The sequence below is a fragment of the Sus scrofa genome, chromosome X (assembly GCF_054392235.1).
Source record: "Sus scrofa isolate SSC_HxYL_T2T_F1_AM1 chromosome X, Sscrofa_HxYL_maternal_Yorkshire_Landrace_v2.0, whole genome shotgun sequence".
Classification (NCBI taxonomy): Eukaryota; Metazoa; Chordata; class Mammalia; order Artiodactyla; family Suidae; genus Sus; species Sus scrofa.
Genome location: NC_139401.1, coordinates 68,458,684 through 68,483,281, shown reverse-complemented (window position 1 = coordinate 68,483,281; position 24,598 = coordinate 68,458,684). Strand labels below are relative to the sequence as shown.

The following is a 24,598-nucleotide window of genomic DNA, read 5'->3' as shown; positions in this document are numbered from 1 at the left end:
CCCCCTCCCATCAGGCAACCACAAGTCTCTTCTCCAAGTCCATGATTTTCTTTTCTGAGGAGATGTTCATTTGTGCTGGATATTAGATTCCAGTTATAAGTGATATCATATGGTATTTGTCTTTGTCTTTCTGGCTCATTTCACTCAGGATGAGATTCTCTAGTTCCATCCATGTTGCTGCAAATGGCATTATGCCATTCTTCTTCATGGCTGAGTAGTATTCCATTGTGTATATATACCACCTCTTCCAAATCCAATCATCTGTTGATGGACATTTGGATTGTTTCCATGTCCTGGCTATTGTGAATAGGGCTGCAATGAACATGCGGGTGCATGTGTCTCTTTTAAGTAGAGCTTTGTCCGGATAGATGCCCAAGAGTGGGATTGCAGGGTCATATGGAAGTTCTAAGTATAGATTTCTAAGGTATCTCCAAACTGTTCTCCATAGTGGCTGTACCAGTTTACATTCCCACCAGCAGTGCAGGAGGGTTCCCTTTTCTCCACAGCCCCTCCAGCACTTGTTATTTGTGGATTGATTAATGATGGCCATTCTGACTGGTGTGAGGTGGTATCTCATGGTAGTTTTGATTTGCATTTCTCTTATAATCAGCGATGTTGAGCATTTTTTCATGTGTTTGTTGGCCATCTGTATATCTTCTTTGGAGAAATGTCTATTCAGGTCTTTTGCCCATTTTTCCATTGATTGATTGGTTTTTTTGTTGTTGAGTTGTATAAGTTGTTTATATATTCTAGAGATTAAGCCCTTGTCAGTTGCATCATTTGAAACCATTTTCTCCCATTCTGGAAGTTGTCTTTTTGTTTTCTTTTGGATTTCCTTTGCTGTGCAAAAGCTTTTCAGTTTGATGAGGTCCCATGGGTTTATTTTTGCTCTAATTTCTATTGCTTTGGGAGACTGACCTGAGAAAATATTCATGATGTTGATGTCAGAGAGTGTTTTGCCTATGTTTTCTTCTAGGAGTTTGATGGTGTCCTGTCGTATATTTAAGTCTTTCAGCCATTTGGAGTTTATTTTTGTGCATGGTGTGAGGGTGTGTTCTAGTCTCATTGCTTTGGATGCAGCTGTCCAGGTTTCCCAGCAATGCTTGCTGAATAGACTTTCTTTTTGCCATTTTATGTTCTTGCCTCCCTTGTCAAAGATTAATGCACCATAGGTGTCAGGGTTTATTTCCGGATTCTCTATTCTGTTCCATTGGTCTGTCTGTCTGTTTTGATACCAGTACCACACTGTTTTGATGACTGTGGCTTTGTAGTATTTCTTGAAGTCTGGGAGAGTTATGCCTCCTGCTTGGTTTTTGTTTCTCAGGATTGCTTTGGCGATTCTGGGTCTTTTGTGGTTCCATCTAAATGTTTGGATTGTTTGTTCTAGTTCTGTGAAAAATGTCATGGGTCATTTGATAGGGATTGCATTGAATCTGTAGATTGCTTTGGGTAGTATGGCCATTTTTACAATATTGATTTTCCCAATCCAGGAACATGGAATATCTTTCCATTTCTTTACATCTTCTTTGATTTCTTTGATTACAGTTTTATAGTTCTCGGCATATATTTCTCGGCATATAGGTCCTTCACCTCCTTGGTCAGGTGTATTCCGAGGTATTTTTGTATTCCTTTTCTAATGTTTCATTGCTGGTATACAGAAATTCCACTGACTTCTGAATGTTAATCTTATATCCTGCCACTTTGCTGAATTTATTAATCAGTTCAAGGAGTTTTGGGATTGAATCCTTAGGGTTTTCTATGTATAGTATCATGTCATCTGCATACAGTGACAGTTTGATCTCTTCTCTTCCTATATGGATGCCTTTGATTTCTTTTGTTTGTCTCATTGCTGTGGCTAGGACTTCCAAAACTATGTTGAAGAGCAGTGGTGAGAGTGGGCATCCCTGTCTTGTTCCAGATTTGAGTGAGAAGGCTTTTAGTTTTTCCCCATTGAGGATTATATTTGCTGGGTTTATCATAAATGGCTTTGATTATATTCAGGAATGTTCCCTCTATACCCACTTTGGGGAGGGTCTTGATCATGAATGGATGTTGGACTTTGTCAAATGCTTTTTCTGCGTCTATTGAAATGATCATATGATTTTTGACGTTTTTTTTTTTTTTGTTACTGTGGTGTATGATGCTGATTGATTTGCATATGTTGAGCCATCCTTGTGAACCTGGGATGACCCCAACCTGGTCATGGTGTATAATTTTTTTGGTATGTTGTTGGATTCGGTTGGCTAAGATTTTGTTGAGAATTTTTGCATCTATATTCATCAATGATATTGGCCGATAGTTTTCTTTTTTGGTGGTATCTCTGCCTGGTTTTGGAATGAGGGTGATGGTGGCCTCATAGAATGTCTTTGGGAGTATTCCTTCTTCTTCAACCTTTTGAAAGAGTTTCAGGAGGATGGGCACCAATTCCTCTTTATATGTTTGATAGAATTCGCCTGTGAAGCCATCTGGTCCTGGACTTTTATTTGTAGGCAGTGTTTTTATGACCTCTTCCATTTCATTTCTAGTGATGGGTCTGTTCAGTTGGTCTGTTTCTACTTGATTCAGTTTTGGCAGGCTGTAAGATTCTAGAAAATTGTCCGTTTCTTCCAGATTGTCCAACTTGTTGCCCTATAGTTGTTCATAGTATTCTCTTATGGGTTTTTGTATTTCTGCTGTATCCGTTGTGATTTCTCCTCTTTCATTTCTAATTTTGGTTATTTGGGTTCTTTCTCTCCTCTTTTTAGTGAGTCTGGCCAGGGGTTTGTCAATTTTGTTGACCTTTTCAAAGAACCAGCTCTTGGTTTTATTAATTTTCTCTATTGTTTTTTGAGTCTCTATTTTATTGATTTCTTCTTTGATCTTTATAATTTCCTTCCTTCTGCTGACTTTAGGACTTTTTTGTTCTTCTTTTGCTAATTCGTTTAGGTGGAGGGTTAAGTTGTCCATTTGGGATCTTTCTTCCTTTTTGAGAAAGGCCTGTATTGCTATAAATTTCCCTCTGAGCACTGCTTTCGCAGCATCCCATAGATTTTGAGAGGTTGTGTCTTCATTATCATTTGTTTCAAGGTAGTTTTTAATTTCCTTCTTGATTTCCTCATTGACCCATTTGTTTTTTAGTAGCATGTTGTTTAGTCTCCATGTAGTAGGTTTTTTCTCTTTCCTTTTCCCATGGTTGATTTCTAATTTCATGGCATTGTGGTCAGAGAAGATACTTGAGATAATTTCTATGCTCCTACATTTATTGAGGTTCGCTTTGTGTCCCAATATGGGGTCGATTCTTGAGAATGTTCCATGAGCATTTGAGAAGAATGTGTATTCTGATTTTTTTGGATGTAGTGTCCTGAAGATATCAATTAAGACTAACTTTTCTATTGTTTCCTTTAGGATCTCTGTTGCTTTATTGGTTTTCTGTCTAGAGGATCTGTCCATTGATGTGAGGGGGTATTAAGGTCTCCTACTATGATTGTATTCTCCTCAATATCTCCCCTTATGTCTGTTAATATTTGTTGTATGTATCTGGGTGCTCCTATATTTGGGGCATATATGTTGATGATAGCCACATCCTCTCCTTGGATGGATCCCTTAATCATTAAGTAGTGTCCTTCTTTGTCTCTCTTTATGTCTTTTGTTTTAAAGTCTATTTTGTCTGATATGAGCGTTGCGACTCCTGCTTTTCTGTCATGTCTATTGGCGTGAAATATTTTTCCCCAGCCTTTCACTTTCAATCTATATGTATCTTTTGTCCTAAGGTGAGTTTCTTGTAGGCAGCATATTGAAGGTTTTTGCCTTTTTATCCACTCAGCCACTCTGTGTCTTTTGATCGGGCCATTCAGTCCATTGACATTTAAGGTGATAATTGATAGATGATTATTTATTGCCATTTGAACCTCGTGTTCCAGTTGATTCTATGGTTCTCCATTCTTCCTTTCTTTTTTTTGTTTTTTGTTTTTTTTTTTTTTTGTTTTTTTTTGGTTGGATGTTCTCCTGTTATTATCTGCTTGAGTGTATTTTTTTTTCATTTTTTGCAAACGCAATATTTGGTTTTGGTTTGTGGTTGCCCTGTTTTTTAAGTATGCTATCCCCTTCCCATAACTGTGTGTTTTAGCCTGATGGTCCTGTAAGTTCAAACACTTCATTACTATATTAAAATTAAGAAGAGAAACATACAAACAAAAAGGGTTATTTACCTCCTAACATCCCTTGCCCACATTTTATGGTTTTGATGACCCTTTTTTATTTTTTTCTTTTTAATTTTATTTTGTTTGAAGCATGTTCATGATTAAATCTGTATGCTGGCTTATTTGAGTGACTGCTCTCTGATTGCGGTTTCCTCAGTCCTAGTTCTTCCTCTTATTCTTTTTTTTTCTTTTCTTTTTTCTTCCCTTTCCTTCCTTTCTTTTTGGTTTAGAGAAGCCCTTTCAATATTTCCTTGAACCTGGGTTTTGTGTTGCTGTATTCTTTAAGTTTTTGTTTGTTGGGAAAAATTTTTATTTCCCCTTCTATTTTAAATGATATTTTTGCTGGATAGAGTATTCTAGGTTGCATATTTTTTCCTTTTAGCACTTTAAATATCTCTTGCCATTCCCTCCAGGCCTGTAGTGTTTCTGTAGACAAATCACCTGATATTCTTATGGGGGTCCCCTTGTAGGTAACATTCTGTTTTTCTCTTGCTGCCTTTAGGATCCTCTCTTTATCACTAACTTTTGCCATTTTTATTATGATGTGTCTTGGTGTGGGTCTGTTTGGGTTCAGTTTGTTTGGGGCCCTCTGTGCTTCTTCTATCTTGAATCCAGTATCCTTTAGACTTGGGAAGTTTCCATTGATAATTTCTTCAAATATATTTTCCATCCCCTTATCTTTTTCTACTCCTTCTGGAATTCCTATTATGTGTAGATTGGCCCGCTTTATATTATCCCATAGGTCTCTTATATTGCTTTCCAGTTTTTTGATTCGGTTTTCTGTCTGTTGACCGGATTGAGTGATTTCCATTATTCTATCTTCCATATCACTGATTCGTTCTTCTGCATTATTCATTCTGGTTTTTACTGCCCCTAGTTCAGTTTGCATCTCTGCAAATGAATGTTCTAGTTTTTCTTGGCTCCTCCTTATATTTTCTAGTTCCTTTCTGAGGGTATCTGCATTACTGTTCCTATCTTCTCTTCATTCCTTCAGTATTTTCGCTCTTTCTCTTTTGAACTCCAGGTCTGTCTGACTGCAGAGATCTGTTTCATTGTTGACTGTTTTAGGTGAGTTCTCCTGTTGGTTTGACTGGGGGTGGTTTCTCAGCTTCTTCATCTTGCTTGTTGTTTTCTTCCTCCTGAGGGAGTTGTACTCTCCGTGATCGGGCAGTGTTTGCCTTGTCACTGCCGTGGAATATTTCCTGAGGGCTGGTGTTGTTGGTCAATCTTTTTTGAGGCAGTGTGGCTTTTCTGGAGTGTTGATGGGGCTAACAGTGTTTCTTTGAAGCAAAGGAGGACTTCCTGAGGGCAGACAGGACTGGGAGGTCCACACCACGATGGTAGCAGATTTCACTTGGTCATGCAGAGCTTGCTCTGGTGTTTTTAGGCTGTGGGGTTCTTGCAGGGGGTTGGCGGTGTTGGTCAGCTGTTCCTCAGGAGTGCATCACCCCCTGGGGGCTGGAGCAGCTATCTGGGTCACTGAGAACCTAAGAGGCTCTTCCCTAGGGCAGCCCAACTCAGAAGGACAGCCTGAGAATGTAGGCGGATCTTTTCACAGTCTGGCCGAGCTTGTTGCAGCTTTTCTGGGCTTCAGGGGTTCTTCCAGGGGGCTGGTGGTGCTAAGCAGTTATTTCACGGGAGTGGGGCACCCCCTGGGGGCTTGGGCACGTAGCAGGGCCGTTGGAGACCCAAGAGGCTCCTCCCCAGGGCAGCCTGACTCAGAAAAACCGTCTGAGATCTTTTCCCGACTCGGCCAGGCTTGTTGCAGCTTTTCTGGGCTGCAGGGGGTCCTGCCTGGAGCTGGCAGTCCTATGTAGCTGGTCCACTAGAGCATCCCCTGGGGGCTTGGGCGAGTAGCAGGGCCGTTGGAAACCTAAGAGGCTCCTCCCCGGGGCAACCCAACTCAGAAAAAACTCCGAGAATTAGGCCGATCTATTCACAGCCTGGCTAAGCTTGTTCTAGCTTTTCTGGGCTGCAGGCCTTTTCTCGGGGGCTGGTGGTGTTTGGTGCTGCTCTGCGGAAGTGTAGCCCCTCCAAAGGGCAAGCGGGCCTGTGCAGGAACAGCCCCTGCGGTGGTAGGCTTTAGGCAATTGTTGAGGCCAGCCCTCCTGGATGGCAGGCAGCCCCAGGTCCGGTGAGAGCGTAAGGCGTGGCGGGGGTGGGGGGAGGGGATGCACTGGGAAGCACAGCTTTCAGCTAGCTAGCGGGCCTGTAAGCTTGCTGTGGCATGGGGGGTATTCTATGGGGACCCACCCCTTCTCTCCCCTCCCCAGCACAGGCGCAGACCAGGCTCTTCTCCCAGGTTCCCTCTGATGTGGCTTTCCACTTCCCCGCCCCTAGAGTATTGTTCCCTTCCTCTGGGACAGCTTTGTTTTTTAGTCTCCCAGGAAGTCTCTGCCCCGTCAAATGGTTTCTAGACCTCACAAGCAGTTTCCGCTCTGCCCCGCCCCCCTAGCCCGGGGACTAACCTCTGGAGCCGAGGTCTCGGTGCCCAGCCCCCACCCAGGCGTCCCCCAGCTCCCTCTCAGGGACTATCCTTCTGCGGTGAGGTCTCGGTGCCCAGCCCCCCCCCAGGCGTCCCCCGGCCCTTTCTCAGGGATTAACCTTCGGAGGCGAGGTCTCGGTGCCCAGCCCCCACCCAGGCATCCCCCGGCCCTTTCCCGGGGACTAACCTCTGGAGCCGAGGATTCGGTGCCCAGCCCCCACCCAGGCATCTCAATTTTTGGTGACTGTGCCCGTAGTTCATCCGTTGGGTTCTTGATCGGCTTTTCCGTACTCCAACTTACTGCTACACTCTTCTCTGCATCTGGAGCTTCCTCCGGTTCGTTTGATCTTTCCCCTGTGTAGGTGACTTTCCAGGGTGCAGGATCCCTTTCTCCTCCGCAGTTCCCTTTCAGGAGCGCCCGTCCCGCTCGGATTCACCTTCTCTCACTCTCCTCTTTTCTCCCGTTCTGCCCAATAATGTCACGAACTTCTTGCCGTTATTGGAGTTTAGGTTCCTCTGCCAGCGATTGGTTGCTGTTCTGTGCGAGTCATTTATTCTGTAGATGTGCTTTTTTTGTTGTGTTTGTGGGAGAGGGCGAGCGTGTCCCCCTACTCCTCTGCCATCTTGTCCTCTCCCTCCTATATTTATTTCTGAATCTAAACTGTCAAAGAACCACTTTCCTCAATGTAATTCATCTTTTACTTGTGTAAGTTTTTCAAAGTTCATTATGTTGTAGCATGTATCAATACTTCATTTCTTTGTATTGCTGAGGAATACTTTACTGTATTGATATGCACCACATTGTATTTACCCGTTCATCAGTTGGTTGCTGAACATCTGGGATGTTTCTATTTATGGCTATTATGAATAACACTGCTATGAACCTTCATATGCAAATTTTTCTGTGAACATATATTTTTATTTCTCTTGGATATACATCTAGGAGAGGAAGTATTAGGTTATTTGTTAATTGTGTTTAGCATTATGAGGAACTGCCAAACTGTTTTCCAAAGGGACTGTACCATTTTATATTCCCACCAGCAATGTGTGAGGGTTCCAATTTCTTCATATCTTCACCAGTCCTTGCTATTGTCCATCTTTTTTATTCTAGCCATTTTAGTGGGCATGAATGGAATGGCTTATGATATTAAATATCTTTTCATGTGCCAGTCAGCTATTTGTTTATCTTTTTTGGGGAAATATCCATTCACATCCTTTGCCTGTTTGTTAATTGGGTTGTCTTTTTACTGTTGAGTTATAAAGATTCTATATATATATTCTGGATATAAGTCCCTAAAGGTTCTTTATGTATTCTGGATACAAGTCTCTTATCAGATATGTGATTGGCAAATATTTTCTCTCATTCTGTGGGTTGTCTTCTCACTTTCTTTTTTTTTCTCAGAGACTATCAACCATAGAATTTACTTTCTTTTTCTTTTTTTAGGAAGTCTGATATATTTTTATTTTTTTATTTTATGATTTTTATTTCTTGATAGCGTCATTTGAAGAACAGGGGTTTTAGTTTTGGTGAATATCTAAGAAGGCTCTGCCTAGCCCAAGGTCACAAAGATTTGTTTCTCTTTTTTTACCATTTTTATACTTTTATCTCTTATAATTAGGTCTTTTATGTTTATGGGTCTCCAAGACCACTTTCAGGCTCAGTGATCATTAAGAGGACTCACAGGACTGAGCATATTGTCATACTCAAAGCTATGATTTATTAGAGCAAAAGGATACAAAGCAAAATTAGCAAAGGGAAAAGGTGCATTGGACAAAGTCCAGGAAAAATAGATACAAGCTTCCAGAGTACTCTCCCAGTGGAGTCACACAGGATGTGCTTAATTCCCTGTGCAGTGAGTTGTGACATGTATGAAATATTGCCAACCAGGGAAGCTCATTTAAGACTCAGCAGTCAGCACTCGCTGCTGTGGTGCTGGTTTGATCCCTGGCCCAGGAACTTCCACATGTCACAGGGGCAGCCAAAAAGAAAAAAAAAAATAATAATTGGAAAAAAATGTAGTGATTGATTTCTGAATTTCCATTTGTATTTTATGGATCTGTATGCCTCAGCTATGCCTATATGACAGTCTTAATTATTTAAGCTTTATAATAAATTTTGACATTGAGAATTGTGAGTCCTCCAACATTGATCTTCCTTTTTAAAATTGTGTTAACTATCATGGGTCCCTTGAATTTCCATATGAATGTTAGGGTAAGCTTGTCAATTTCTACAAATAACCTGGCAGGATTTTGATAAATACTGTGTTCAATCTATAGATCAGTTTCAAGAGTATTGCCATTTTAACAATATTAAGCCTTCCAATCCATGAAAATAGGGTTTCTTTCTCTTTATTTAGATTTTTTAATTTCTTTCAACATAGTTTACAGAGTGTATGTTTTACACTTTTTTGTTAAATTTATTCCTAAGTATTTTATTCTTTTTAATGCTATTTTAAATGGAATTTTTTCTTAATTTCATTTTCAGACTGCTGATTGCTGTTTAGAAATATAATTGATTTTTGTATATTAATCTTATATCATGCAACCTTTCTGAACTCATTTATTAGTTCCAGTCGTCTTCTAGTGAATTCCTTGTATACAAGATCGTGTCATCTGCAAATGACTTTTCTGAATGACTTTTATTTCCTTTCTTGCTTAATAGCCCTGGCTAGAGCCTCCAGTATAATCCTAAATAGAAGTAGCAAGATTGAACATCTTTCTCTTGTTCTCATCTTAGGAGGGAAAACATTCTGTTGTCAACTGTTCATTATGATGTCAGCTGTGGGTTTTTGTAGATGCCATTTATTAGATTTAGGAAGAACCCCTTTGTTCTCAGTTTGTTGAGTGTTTTTAACATGAAGGGGTGTTAGAATTTATTAAATCCTTTTTTGCATCTATTAAGATGATGTAGGTCTTATCCTTTATTCTATTGATATGATGCATTATATTAATTGATGTGCAGATGCTAAAAAAGCCTTGAACTCCTAGCATAAATCCTACTTTATCATCCATATTAAAAGATGTATAATTCTTTTTCTATGTTGCTGAGTTTATAGGTTTGCTAGTGTTTTGTCGAGGACCTTTGTGTTCATAAGGGATATTGATCTGTAGTTTTCTTATATCTTTGTCTGATTTTGGCCTCATAGAGTGAGTGGTAAGTCCTTTTTTTAGAAGACTTTGTCAAGAATTTATATTAATTCTTTAGATATTTGGTAGAATTAACCAGCAAAGCCACCTGTACCTGTGTTTTTCTCTTTGGGGAGTTTTGTACTTACTAGTTGCATGTCTGTGTTATAGATCTATTCAAATTTTCTGTTTCTTCTGGAGTCAATTTTGATAGTTTATGTATTTCTAGGAACTTAATGGTTTTCATCTAAGTTATGTAATTTGTTGACATACGGCTGCCACTACTATGTCTTTATAATCCTTTTTACTTCTTTGAGGTTGGATGTGATGTCCCCTCTTTTTATCCTGATTTCCTTTTTTTGATATGTCTAGTTAAAGATTTTTTAGTTTTGTTGATGTTTATTTTCAATGAAATAAATTTGGTTTCATTGATTTTGTTACTTTTATTCTCTATATTTTATTTTTCTTTCTGCTATAATCCTTATTATTTTCTTCTTGCTTTCAGTTTAATGTGCTCTTCTTTTTTCCATTGTCTTAATGTGGAAGGTTTGGTTATAGTTTTCAGATATTTCTTTTTAATACAAGAATTTATAACGAATTTCTCTTTAAGCATTGCTTTAGCTATAGCCTATACATTTTGATATGTTGTGTTTTCATTTTCATTCATCTCTGAGTGATTTCTAATGTTCCTTGTGATTTCTTCCTTTACCCACTGGTCGTTTAGGGATATGTTTTCCAATTTCCACATGTTTGTAAATTTCCCAAATCTCCTCATGTTATTGATTTCTAATTTAATTTCATTATAACCAGATAGCATACTTTGTGTCTTATTTAGATTTTTTTAAATTGAGGCTTGTGTTATTGCCTATGAGAGCAACAAACTAAACCATAGACCAGTTAGAAGTTTAACAGAAATAACCCAGGAAAGAGACAGTGAAGAACCTCCCATGTCATCGCTATTTTTATGGTTCTTCTTATGTATCACTAGATGCTTTCTAAAATAGCTGTACCTGTTTACATTGCTGCTAGTTGCTTATAAGTCTACTAGCTTCGCTATAACCTCTTTGTCTTAGATGGTACACGTAATCTGTGGTTTATAATTCTGCATAGTGTGTTTATTGTTCACTGATAGTACTTTATCATAGAAACAGAGATAACTTTTGACTTATGTTCCTTCCTCTCCTTTTCTTCCAAGTCACCTGGTACCTCTATGACTCCAAGTAGTGGCTCCTTCCCTAGTGCATATGGTCAACAGACATCTAAAGATAGTCGTCAGGGTCAGTGGCAACGCCGAAGAAGGCTGGATGGAGCACTGAACAGAGTCCCAGTTGGATTTTATCAAAAAGTATGGAAAGTTTTGCAGAAGGTGAGCTTAACACACTGTATGTATCTCTTATTTCATTCTCCTCCCCCGCTTGAAGTTCTCTATCTCCTTGTCTGAGGTATGACATGAAGACTGTGATATCACTGAAATTATATAAAAGCCATATGCTCTTATTGACAAAATCTAGAAGAAAACATTAAAATTATACAGATATTTTTATTTTGACACTACTGATAATCTAGTCTCTTTCCATTACTGTTGCTTTTGTGGTGTTTATAAATTAGATTTCAAAAATCATCACTTCTCTTCCTTTTGGCCATAGTTGGACATTGTGGAACATTGTGATACATTTGCTGCTGATCAAATGAATGTGGTGATGAAGATTAGCTTTCTTTGTAGCTATTGTAGAGTAGAAATGTGATTTGTAGCAATGTACTGTTAATAACCAAATGTTACTATAGTAAAACTATTGGAGCATCTGGGAAGTTTTATAAGAAGCTCTTATTCATATATTTTCTTGGATGAAAATACTAAATAAATGCAAAGTCATAATGACACTAATAGCCCAAAGATTCTATTGGTGTGACCAATTTTTGTTTTTCTGTCAAAGCCCTAGTGTGCCAAAGATATTTGAGGGGACATCACGCCGTTATGATTGTGACAGATTTAGAGGGCCAGGAAGACTATTGTTCTCATTCATAGGTCTCATTCATAGTCTCGTAGGTACTACTTTTTGCTTCATTGCCTTTAATAATGACCTGAAGAACACTTCATCCTGAACTTCAAAACCTTTAGTTATGTTTCTCCCCTTAGCCACTGGTATTCTTACAGGGACAGAATCAAGTGATCCTTTGGAAAGGTGAAAGTTGATTCCTCAAACTATCAGCTCTGGCAGTCTTCCTTTCAAAGAGTACCTATCAGTTGTTTTTTCCTTCCATCTAACTGCTATAGCACAGTGGTGACAGATATGTAGTTTATCTCTCCAGTTATGCCTGGCCTATGGCAGATCAATTTCACAGACTATATGTAGTAGGTGCTCTTATACCCAGACACCATGGAAAGTATCTGTTCTTGTAATCAAAAAGTTTAATCCATGGTTATCTTCTTACATAACAGCTATAATGCAAGGCCAAAAATGAAATGATAAAAGTGCAAAACCACTGTGAGGATACAAGGGCAGGAACATTTGAATCTGACTGGGAAGCTTGGGTATTTTGTGGCAGAATCAAAACATGGACTTACAATCCTAATGTAAAGAAGAAAAACAAATGCCCTCTGTTTTCATTCATCCCTTTCAGAGTATAAATGTAACATAATCACTCTGGACATTTGTTCAAGGCTGGTCTCTTTACAAAGATTGTTATTTGGCATGTGGAACATGGGATGGAGGTGTCCAATGGAGTCAATAAGGCTTTTGGATTGGAATCTTTATCTGTGGTTTAATATAAGATGTTTTATTTAAAGTCTAAAATGGCAAGTCATTAATCCCCATTGCTTTTTAATAATTGAATTGCTGGTGAGGGGGAAGATAAAATATCATTTATTCATATAGTAATCCTTAAGCATCCACTGTGCACTAGGCAATGTCCTAGGTGCTCACAGCAGTTCAACAGAAAATAAAACAGACAGCAGTTTCTGTCTTTATGGAACCTACATTCTACTAGGGAGAGATAAACAATACATAAAACATAATTTATAAGTGAATTACACAGAACGTTGAAAGATGACAAATACTATAAAGAAAGTTGTGCAAGGTGGGGAGATCAGGAGTGCTGATGGGGGATGCTTAACCAAAAAATGTAGTAACTGTGCATGTCTGATAAATGCATAACTTGATTTTTTTTTCTTTAGCCTAAAAATCATTCTAAAAGCCTATTTGTGAGGGCTCTGGGACCTGCCATGGTATCCTCCCAGGTAGTCTCTGAATCTTTGGGACTAGTCTATCCCAGAAGGTAGATCTTCCCAACCCTTCCACTCCCCTAAGTAGAAGATGAGCCTTATGTCCCCTCTAGTCCAACTCTGCTTCTATGTGGCCTTTCACTGGCCTGTGATTATTCAACATCTACCCTGTGGGGCACACTTTGTAAGAAGATATTTAGTATTTCTAAGTCTGCCAGTTAGCATATCCTTCATGACATATTTTTGGTGTTTTGCAGTGTCATGGACTTTCTGTGGAAGGTTTTGTTCTTCCTTCTTCAACCACTAGAGAGGTAAGGTTCTGTCTTTCACATTTATATGATTGATAGCTTGTCTGGTTAAAGTATTTTCAGTGATCACTTTCAAAATAACAAATCTGTGTTTTTATAAATCAACTGATTATGAAATTAATTTGAAGATAGGATTTTGTCTGATTTATGTGAGTATTGCCAGAGTTGGAAAGTGCAGATGAGAAAGAAATCTAAGAATGAATGAATGAATGACTTCTTATGTCTCCCTCTTGTTCATCCCTATCTTTCCCTAGTAGGATGCTTGTAGATATAAACCAGTGATCATAAACCAATGTGCATAGCTCTACTACATGTCACAGGAACCTGAGCTCCCATTTCCAATTTAGTGGATGAGAATCTCCAGGGATGGGGCCTGAGCATCTGTTAAAAAAAAAAAAATCCAGAGTTCCTGTCGTGGCTCAGTGGTAACAAACCCATCTAGTATCCATGAGGATGCAGGTTCGATCCCTAGCCTTGCTCAGTGGGGTAAGGATCCAGCGTTGCCATGAGCTGTGGCACAGGTTGCAGACATGGCTCAGATCCTGAGTAGCTCTGACTAAGGTGTCGGCCAATGGCTATAGCTCTGATTAGACCCCTAGCCTGGGAACCTCCATATGCTGCATGTACAGCCTAAAAAAACAACAACAAAAAATTCCGTAGAATAATTCTGATATATTACCATGGTTGGAAAACATTGCTGTGAACCACTGACATAGATTAGGAAGTGCTTTTATATTTTGCTTTTTGCCCAGTTATACTGAAACTATAAAGAAATAGCTTTTATACAAAATCGACAAAGGAGCTGGAATTAGCAAGCTAGGAATAGTGAGACTCGGTAGAAAATTATCAAAAACCCTGGAGTTGTTGCAGATCATGGCTGGAGGGATGGGTAGAAAAAGCTAATGCTGCACTTCAGGGCTCCACTCCTGCCTAGAAGCCTTTTCTCTAGTAAAGAACACTGTGTCTTCTTTTGGTCTTTTCTCTGCCTTCAGGCAAGATTGAAATGTTAACAGAATTAATAATAATACATAACTGAGTGTACCTTTAAGAGTCTTCAAAACAGCTTTATACATTCTTTAATTTGATCTTCAGCACAACTACGTGAGATAGCTAAGAAAAGGATTGTAGTTTCCAGTTCACAGATAAGCATACACATTTAAAGAAAGTTGTCCCAAGGTCATAGATTTAGTAACTGACAAAGACAGGACTTGAAACCAGGTCTTTAGACTCTAAATCTATGTTGCTACCCTGAAGTATATACTTAATATAGTCTTACAAAAAAGTAGTCCTCAATCCTCTTTACCCTAAAATAACTTTATATTTCTTCACGCCCTTTTTAATCTAATAGTATATAAATGTTTTTTGTAATTCTCATCAGCATGTATATGCAATTTTAGTTTCTACTTAGATTTTTCCTTTATTCATTGTCATCATATTTATCCTTTTTCATGATTCTATAAAAATTAATGAAGTTTCTATACCATGATATGGCATTAATTACACAACCATTCCCATGTTTAGGTTACTTCTAGTTTTATACTTGTAACTAATGCTGCTATAAAATATTCTTGCACATAGAGTTTTTCTCCTCTCTGGAATTATTTCCTTAGGATGAACTTTCAGAAGGAGGATTATGGGTTAGAGGTTATTGATACTTTTATGACTCTTATTATGCTTGCCATATTGCCTCCAAAAAGACTGAACCTATTTACTCACTCAGTTACTTTGAAGGAATCTGAAGTAGTGCTCTTTTTACCTGTTTTTTTTTTTTTCAGCTTTTCAGAAAACAAGTAATTGATGCCTCTTGCCTGATGGACTCTTAGGAAGTGATTTTCTTTTTCTCTATCACAGATGACTCCAGGCGAGATTAAATTCTCTGTTCATGTGGAGTCTGTCCTGAATCGCGTACCTCAGCCAGAGTACCGCCAGCTTCTGGTTGAAGCCATCCTTGTCCTCACCATGATGGCAGACATTGAAATTCATAGTATTGGAAGCATCATTGCTGTGGAAAAGATAGTGCATATTGCCAATGACTTGTTCCTTCAAGAACAGGTAGGCAAACCTGCTGTTTTCTCAAAGAAAAATGTCTGATATTAATCTGACTTCATTCAGAACTCTTCAAGAAGCCAAGGTCACTTTCATGTGCCCTTTTCCACATAGCTCTTTTCTAGCCCCTCTGTAGAGGCTCTGAGCTCTATTTGTAAACAAAGTAGGCTATAAGATGACCTCTGTCTTTTAACCATGTGTTTCATGGTTCCATTAGTTGGTAAAGTTGCCTGGAACTCAGGATGCTTTTATGCTTTTTGTCATATTTCAAACTTCTTATCATACTATTTACATAGTAATAAGGACTGTTGGGCAGTATATCCTTTCTGGAATTAAGGAAAAGAGAAGATTTGATTTGGTTTGGTTTGGTTTTTGCTTTTCTTAGTTACCTATAGGAAAACATTAAAGTGAAACTTTTAATTCTACATTTTCTAATTTTCTTAATGTTATTTCAGGAAATTAACCACATTTTACAAATGCAAACTATTTATTGAGAGCTTTCCAAATGTTTCCTGGGTTAGGAGTAGGAACACATAAAGTGAGGGACATACATTGTTGTCAATAGAACAGTCTCCAAAGCATATTAATAGCATTATATTAGGGACTGTGGGGGAATGCAAAAGAAATTAAAAGTTTTTCTAGGACTCGTCAAGGATTTTCTAGGACAGTCCTAATTTTAAATATTCTGATTGCTCTTAGTCCATGTATCAGAAAATGTGATCCCTTGTAGGCATAGACTCTAGCTTGGAAAGCTTGCAGTCAATTTGAATTTAGTCAACTTAGAAAGAAATAATGATCACATGCAAGATAAAATAATACATGCTGAAATCAGTAGTACTAGAAGGATTCAGACCAAAGTCCCTCTAGGGTTTTAACATTTGGCTGTTAACAGGCACAACTTATTTAATTACTTTTCCAAAATTCCAAGTAATTAATAATTTAAAAATAATTTCATGTGATTTGGGGAGCTAGTGAAAAACATATGTGCAGAAACTCATATTCACCATTCTGTGCATAAACCTGATCCCTTCCTGGCTCAACAGCCTGAGATCCAATTAGTTGGTGATGGGGAGGAGGCTCTCAGTTATTCTAATTAGGACTTTAATTAGTAGGATTAGTAATTTTTCCTTTCCCCTGTGTTCTCCCACCCTTAAAAACCAAACAGAAAACCCTCGGTGCAGATGATATCATGTTGGCAAAGGATCCTGCGTCTGGCATCTGTACGCTTCTGTATGACAGTGCACCCAGTGGCAGGTTTGGCACCATGACCTACCTCTCCAAGGCAGCCGCCACCTACGTGCAGGAGTTCCTGCCCCACAGCATCTGTGCCATGCAGTGAGGCCTCGAGGCCCTGCGTGCTGGGAGCCTTTTGACAGCTGGTTCCTGCCTCGTTGATTGTGCATGGAACTCAAATGTGATGGCCTGATCACTCCCACCCTGCCCCTTTCCAACCCATCCCTCCCAAGAAGAGCAACCTTTTCTGATAAATTAACTGCTTTGGAAGATGTGAACCTCTGCCTGGAGGCATCTGCTCACCCAGGCCCTTCATTGTGGGCCTTCATTCTTTCAAGGTTCATAAAAGTTTGCATGTGTTTTTATTCTCTAGATCTGTTACAGACTTAGTTTTCTAACTCCTATTTGGGGAGCAGGTGTTAATAATAACTTATTCCTAAAGTTTGATTTTTCTTATTTGTTGTTTCATGGTGTGAACCAGTAGTGGGTACTTTGGGACATTATTTCAAGTGAGCAAACCCTGAATTCTTAGGTTTTATGCTGCTATATATTGGAAATATCCATTCTAAGTGCCTTTTTTTGAGGAAAGAGAGTACCAGATCATAGTTCTCTTTACTTAAAGGTGGCCTCACACTAAGTGATGAACTCCTTTCTGTAGAATTACTCTCTCTGCTTTTGCCTTCTTTGTATCTGCACACATAATTCCTACTCTCCTTTGGTGAACTATCAACAAAAAAATTGCAAGTGCAGTGTGTATATTTAAGGATTTCAGTATTAACACTTGAAATCACATTTTAAGAAGATTTCTGGTACTCGGTGTATTTGTAGCAGTAAATGCAGAGTAATCCAGAGAAATGGAGCCATGAGCCCAATTCCAGAGAGGAAGGGGGAAAAGGAGAAAAGGCCTGGGTGCAGAGTCTTACACAGAGAGAGCAGAGAGGGAATCAGAGATGGGTTATTACCCTGAATAGAGCCTTGTGCACTAATCCTTGCCTCCAAAGAGTGGGCCAACACACAACACAGAAAAGACTCAAAGCCTCTGTCTTTGGCAAACAGGAATCCAGCCCGCCTGTCTACAGCTGCTTTACTGAGCAGCTCACTGGTCTCTGTCTCACTCACATACTCGCTATCTATAGCATCCACCCCTCAACTTCCTGCCCTTCTACTTTTAAAATCTTTCACTTACATTTTTACTTCCTTATTGTAGTGTTCATATCTATGTATGTCTTGATATCTGTGGGCATATAGCTGTCTCTTGTAAACACCTGCGATTTGTATGTGTATCTAAGCATACGTGGGAATTTTTCTGAATGTAAGTAGTTTTGAAATGTCTGTATATCTATCTTTATCTACATTTGACAAACTAAGTATGTAAATATGAGTGTTGTGTGGGGGAGAGGGGTGTGGCTGTGGCCTCAGGCTGACACACAAAGGATAGTGGAGGAATCCTTAAGTCCTCTTTCCCACTCTCATGTTTAGGTAAATACTGAAGAATGTTTTTTCTAACATTCTTAGTTCAAGGCCACTGAAACAAAATACCATAGACAGGGTGGTTTAAACATCAAACATTTTTTTCTAACAGTTGTGAAGCTGGGAGGTGTAAGAGCAAAGTACCAGCAAATTCAGTGTCTGGGGAGGGCCTTCTTCCTGGTTTGCAGATGGCTGTCTTCTTGCTATATCCTCACAGAGCATAGAGAGAGTGAGCTCTAGTCTCTTCCTCTTTTTATAAGGGCACTAATCCTTCCATGGGGACTCTATCATCTTCCAAAGGTGCCCATCTCCAGATACCATCACATTGGGGATTAAGGCTTCAGTTATGAATTTTGGATGGACACATTCAATACATAGAAAATTGCTTCTCCCAATATGTGTAAATCATAAATCTACTAATTTCCCCATTTGCACTGAAATAACTTCCTACTGTAATCCCCTATTTTTCTTCAGATGTTTTCAGGTTTTTCTCCAAGAATGGGGGTGGGGAACTCTCTAAATAATTGTTACAGAACCAGTGGCAATCTTATGAGTACACCTGAATAAATGAGCATAGTGTGGTGATAGAAAAGAGATAGTAGAAACAAAAAAAGGATGGTCAACATTTCAAGACCTCTCTTATAGGAAATGGAAACACACAGTAAGTAGCTTTCTGATTGCATGACTTTCTGGTCACATATAAAGAAAATGTACATCCTATTCTGAAACTTTTTATCTTTACACTGGCTGCAAGTGTACCCCAGCCTAGGGGATTACTTCTGGAGTAGCACAGTTAAAAGCCACCACTCCCTCCTGCACAAATTTATCTGAATGACACTGATGGCTACATTTCTCTGGGTTTAAGTTGTCCATCACTATGCTTCCCATATAGTGCTACTTCACTTTTAAAGCAACTTTTAAGAAAACTCAATTTGTATTTTGTTCATTTGAAGTATGTGATACTAAAAAACACATTGGACTTTTTTTAAGCACTCATGTTTTGAAAATAGAATAAAAACTTAGAATTTCCAATTAAATCATGTCTGGTGCCTATATACAAAATTTTATATGTGTTTCTGTGCTTGGAGTTTATTTCTTGGCTCTGTTTTACACACTCTGAAAAGCTCACTAGTTGAGTCAAAGTAGAATAATATTAATACATAAATTATATATTACACATTATATAATGTTATATAATACATGTAAAGCAATGCAGTTTTATCATCCAATTACTTGCCTGCTCAAACTAGGCTCACTAAATTAAAACAAGCTTACTGATGTCTTTAGGGAAACTATTCTGATGAATGAATAAGACTGATTTTTACTCAGCATTACAATTGTGTGCATTGCTGGACAGTACCTAAAACATTTTGTTCACCTAAGTGTTATAAATATTCAGCAGAATCTTGTTTCTACTAATCATTAGCCCTTTGTGTAACAAGAGAGGGTTTACCAGCAAGGATGAAGAGTCTATAAGCCCCATCCTGGTTAATTAGGTTTTGGTTAATTAGGTTTTACTTCATTCTGAGAATTTTATGCAGCTGATAGGTCAAAAGTTATTCTTACTCTCCTTTGTCCCCCTTTGCACTTACCAAATACCTAGTACCAGTACTAATGCAGTGAAGATAAATATAGTGTTTTCCACATTTAGTCTTCATTTCCTATTAAACTTGAGTGACCTTAGGTCTTGGTTTGCCCAGGACAGTCCCCGTTTATGTCTTTTGTCCTGGCATAATTATTAATAGCACTTTCTGTCACTCAAAAGCGTCCCAGTTTGGATGGTATATTCACCCTATATTTAGCAGAAGTCTGATTTCTTTTAAGACTAAGCCTAAAAGCCAAAGATCTATTATCAAACCAGTAACAGTACTCTTGCAGTAGTGGTATGCAGGAGAGTATAACAGTTGGGGGAGACTTTCCAAAAAATTAAGGAATATTTGGTATAGTAGCTCTTAAAAACAAATAATAATTAATATTTGAGTGCTTACCAAGTGCCAGACCTTGTTATACAGGCACTTGGCATGGAGCATTTTATTCTATCTTCACAGTTGCCATGTGAGATGGATACTGTTGCCATTCCCATTTTACACATGGGGGAACTGAGGCACTGAGCATTATAAGCAAATTGTCAAAGATCAAACATCCAGTAAGTGGTAGAGCTGGGATCCGAGCCCAAGCAGTCTGACTCTAGAGTTCACATTCTCAACAATCATACTCTCCAAGGAAAAGACATTGGGGAGTGGTGTAAAAACAAGTGTCAATTGGTTCAGGACATTTACGGCATCAGGTGGGCATATGGCACAATGCACAAATAAGGTGGCCAGAGGGGTGATGCCTTCTTAATGTGTTTTCCCTTCTTCCTGCTTATGCCAGTAGGTGAAGGCAGGGGAGATCATCAAAAGAAGTAGCACAGCATGTCCTGACCTTACTGGTTCAATAACTACCTTTAGCAATATTGGCTAAGGAAAGTGAGTCAAGGAACTTTTCCAGGGTCACCATACCAGTAAATTTTGGAGCCAAGTTTCAACCTGTTTCCTCAGACCTCAAGTCCTCTGACTGCAAATTCAGCACTGTGGGAAAGATTTTCTTCTGATGTTAAGGACCATATGGGCTAAGCATGGTGGAAAGTTGAGGTTGGGACCCATAGCATAGTGTGTGCTCTTGTCTTGATCAGAATAAGGGTGCAGCCTCCCTGTGGGATTTGCTGCAGGCATATGCAGCCCATTTCAGATCCTTGTGCAACAATTTATCTTTTTCCACACTTGAATCATCTTGCCACATTGTATGTCAAATGAGCACACTGTTTCCAATTTAGAAGCAATGCTGCCTAGGGTTCAGCCACCTGTTGCTAGAACTGAAAGAACACATAGAACAAATAATTAGAATCCAGGTTTTGGAGTCTCAATTGGCCAGTCTGAATCTTGCCCTCTTCCTTCCACTGCCTATCCATGAAAGCCCAGGACAAGTTCCATTTCCTCCTTATATTGCCAACCTATTGTGATCTCACCTTTTAGTCACCTCCTACAGCCCCACAGACTCCTTCCCCTCTGTAAACATGTGCATTTCTCTCTTCTCCTAAAAGTCATTTCTGGGCTCTGACATCCCCCTAGGCTGATAAACTAATTCCTTCCTTTCACAATCAAATTTCTTCAAAAAGTAAGCTACACTTGACAGCACTGGTTTCACTCCTTAACCCCTTGCAATCTGGTTTCCTCCCTACACCACATGATTTTCACAGAGCATTTGTGAACCCCTAATGGCAAAAGGGTTTTTGACCATTTTGCAATATGTGACATTGTTACCACTTCCCCCTTCTTGTAACTCTCTCATCCCTTGATTTCTGTGAACCTGTACTGGTTCTCACCCAACTATTCCTTTTTTGTCTCCTTTTGGACATCCTTCTCTCCTAACTCCCACAAATAGGCATTCCTTCAAGCTATTCTCTTCTTCCTAGCTCAGAGATTCTCACCATGGTGTGAGGCAGGTTTTTAAAAGTGGCATGATCTGATTTACATTTTGTAGAAGCTCATTCTGGCAGCTACAATAGAATGGATTGTAAGTCAGCAAGAATGGAAGTAGTAACCAGTTAGATACTGCAGAAAGTCCAAGTGAGAGATGACAGTGCCGGGACCGGGTGGTGGCAGTGCAGAGGAGAGAAGTGGATGTGTTTAAGGCTTGGAGGTGAAACCAATGGAAATTGGATTTAGGAGGGAGAGAAAAAGAGGGAATACAAATAACTCCCAGGTTTCTGGCTTAGGCAGTGGAGTAGATGCTGCTATCTTTACTGAGCCGTAAAAGATGGGGAAGGGGTAGGAAAAACCTGGATAGGAAAATCAGGAGTTTGGTTTGAAAATGTTAAGTTAGAGATGATGATTAGACATCACAGTGGAGAAAGCCATGTTCCCTTGGGTATCTCAGCCACTCTTATGACTTCTGGTATCCCTTCTTTACACGGGGAAATAAAAGGGGTTAAGCACCTTCCCTGCCCTCTGAGTTCTTCCTCCTCATTTCCCTCTTCCTTATATTGATACTACTGGCCTTCTCTTCAAAAGAGTTCGAGTTTTCAGTGATTCTCCTCTGCCTCCTCTCTCACCAGTATCCTTGTACTTGTAAGTAAGGAAGTCCTGTTGAGCCTACCCTGTGCCTTGTTTCTCCCTCTCTGTTTCCATTGGCCCTACCTTGCTTTAACTTATTATTACTTCCTTTCTGAACCATCGCAGCACTCTCACTGCCTGTAGTCTTTCAATAACCAATCTTCCCTACACACTATTGCTGTAGAAATCTTTTAAGATTTCTAGTTCAATATCTGCCCATTTCCCACAGGATGAGGTCTATTTTCTTTAGCTTAGAATTCAAAACACTTAAAGAGCCGGCCCCTTCAGTTAAGCTAGACTAGAAATGTTCTTTTTTTGTTTTTCCTTATGCCATTGATTCTAGTTAGCATGCCCTCTCCCGGCTCCCTTCTTCACCCAGTAAAATCCTATCTCTCTGCTAGGTCCTTCTCAGATGCCACTGAATAAGAAACCCCTCTAGTTACCACTTACTAAGTACCAGTTAGTAAGTACTTAATGCTATTTATTAAGTAATCTAAGAATACTACATTTATTACCTGACTCTGCATTGCATAGGGCTTCTTGTGTATTTGTCTCAACTCTACAAGTATGCAAATTCCCTGAGAGCAGAGAACAGATTGTAATTCATCTTGAGGATTGAATCCTCAACTGTACTGTACACTTAGTTAATATCAGATAAAATTTGGTAAATGATTGAATGATTGCAGAACTTTGAGTTATTTGCTATGGGAAAATATTAAAGCAGCATGTGGGCTTACATTCTACCTAAATAACACATCTCAGGAGGAAAAAAAAAAAAGTCCAGAATCCTAAGTATTGATAGCATACTAAATGGAGGAATGAACAAAGTTAGATTTAACACAAAGTCATCCTGAATGAATCAAGGTTATATAGTAAAGGGAATGTTCAAAAGCTTTAGCATCAGGCAGGGTTTTGATTTTTAATTTTTTTTTTTTTTTTTTTTTTTTTTGTCTTTTTGCTATTTCTTTGGGCCGCTCCCGTGGCATATGGAGGTTCCCAGGCTAGGGGTCGAATCGGAGCTGTAGCCACCAGCCTACGCCAGAGCCACAGCAACGTGGGATCCGAGCCGCGTCTGCAACCTACACCACAGCTCGCGGCAACGCTGGAACCTTAACCCACTGAGCAAGGGCAGGGACCGAACCCGCAACCTCATGGTTCCTAGTCGGATTCGTTAACCACTGCGCCACGACGGGAACTCCCAGGCAGGGTTTTGAATTCCTACTTTTCCGGTTGTAAATGTGTGACTTTGAACAGTTATTTTCTCTATCTAAACTACACCTATAAAATGGGCATATTACAACCTCCTTTCTAGGACAGTTGCAAGGATGAAATGAGATATTTCATATGCATAATAAATGCATATTGTAATATTCAAAAATGTTTAAAGAGTAAAATTTTATTTTTTTACTTATTATTTATTTATTTGCTTTATAGGGCCGCATGTGTGGCGTATGGATGTTCTCAGGCTAGGGGTCAAATAAGAGCCTGCAGCTGCCGGCCCGTGCCACAGCCACAGCAACATGGGATCCGAGCCGCACCTTCAACCTACACCACAGCTCAGGGCAATGCCAGAACCTTAACCCACTAAGCGAGGCCAGGGATCAAACCCATGTCCTCATGGATACTAGTCAGGCTCGTTACCACTGAGCCACAATGGGAATTTCCAAGAGCAAAATTTTAAAAGCAAGCCAGATATTAAAGAAGGTAAGGATATTGGGTTATCTGAGAGGTGTTAGTAAGGTCAGTTCCGGTTGATGTGAGAGTTGGGGACTTGGGCTTTGGCTAGTTTGCATCAGATTATAGCAGCCCCCGGGGAACCTGGAAATACTGATGGTAAATCTAAACTGCTTCAGGATGCTCTTTAATGTGAACCCTTATACTAAACCTAAAGTATTTCCTTAACCCTTGCATAACTGCAGAGACAAAAGGAGGGAGGGAATTTTCGAGGAGTGATTTTTCGAGGAGTAATTTGACATCATTGCTTGACTGGGATCTAACAAGCATTTTACAGAGTACCAGGCAACCTCTCCGGAAAATACTATCAGCTTTGCCAGAGTAAATTGTTGAGATTGTTAACTCTTATATGGACATAGATTGTTAATGATGAAAAGCATCGAACTAAGTTTGGCACAGAGCTGACCTGTAAACTTTTCAAACCTTTGTACCATGAATTAGTCCCGCACCTAAAAAAAGCCCATCTGATGTAGTTGAGTGGGCTCTTAGTGGCCACGTTGGGTCTGTCTTTAAATATTTATATGGGTGTATTTGCAGATTGAGACAATTTGTAAAGAGTTGAGGCTACTTTTTTTTTTTTTTTTTTTTTTTAAGCACTAAAACTCAAATTCGTGGCTATTTTAGTAATTAGCCCGGCTCTTCCTCTACTCAAAACCCTTGAAACTACATCTCCCAGAATGCTCTGAAGCTGGTCTGACCTC

The 24,598-nt window shown here is 39.3% G+C and overlaps 1 protein-coding gene across 5 annotated transcripts in view; it reads left to right on the top strand.

Annotated features, from left to right (window-relative positions):
* The window catches only part of PHKA1 (phosphorylase kinase regulatory subunit alpha 1), a 135,431-nt gene extending 116,325 nt beyond the window's left edge, over positions 1-19,106 (top strand). For all 5 annotated transcript variants that reach the window (XR_014835614.1, XM_021080695.2, XM_021080694.2 and 2 more), the window contains 4 exons: positions 10,985-11,155; positions 13,270-13,323; positions 15,172-15,372; positions 16,532-19,106. Coding sequence is in view for 4 of the 5 variants with exons in the window: in XM_021080695.2 (XP_020936354.1) it covers positions 10,985-11,155; positions 13,270-13,323; positions 15,172-15,372; positions 16,532-16,705 (600 nt within the window). In the remaining variant the exon portion in view is untranslated. The remainder of the gene's footprint in view (positions 1-10,984; positions 11,156-13,269; positions 13,324-15,171; positions 15,373-16,531) is intronic.
* The last annotated feature ends 5,492 nt before the right edge of the window (positions 19,107-24,598 follow it).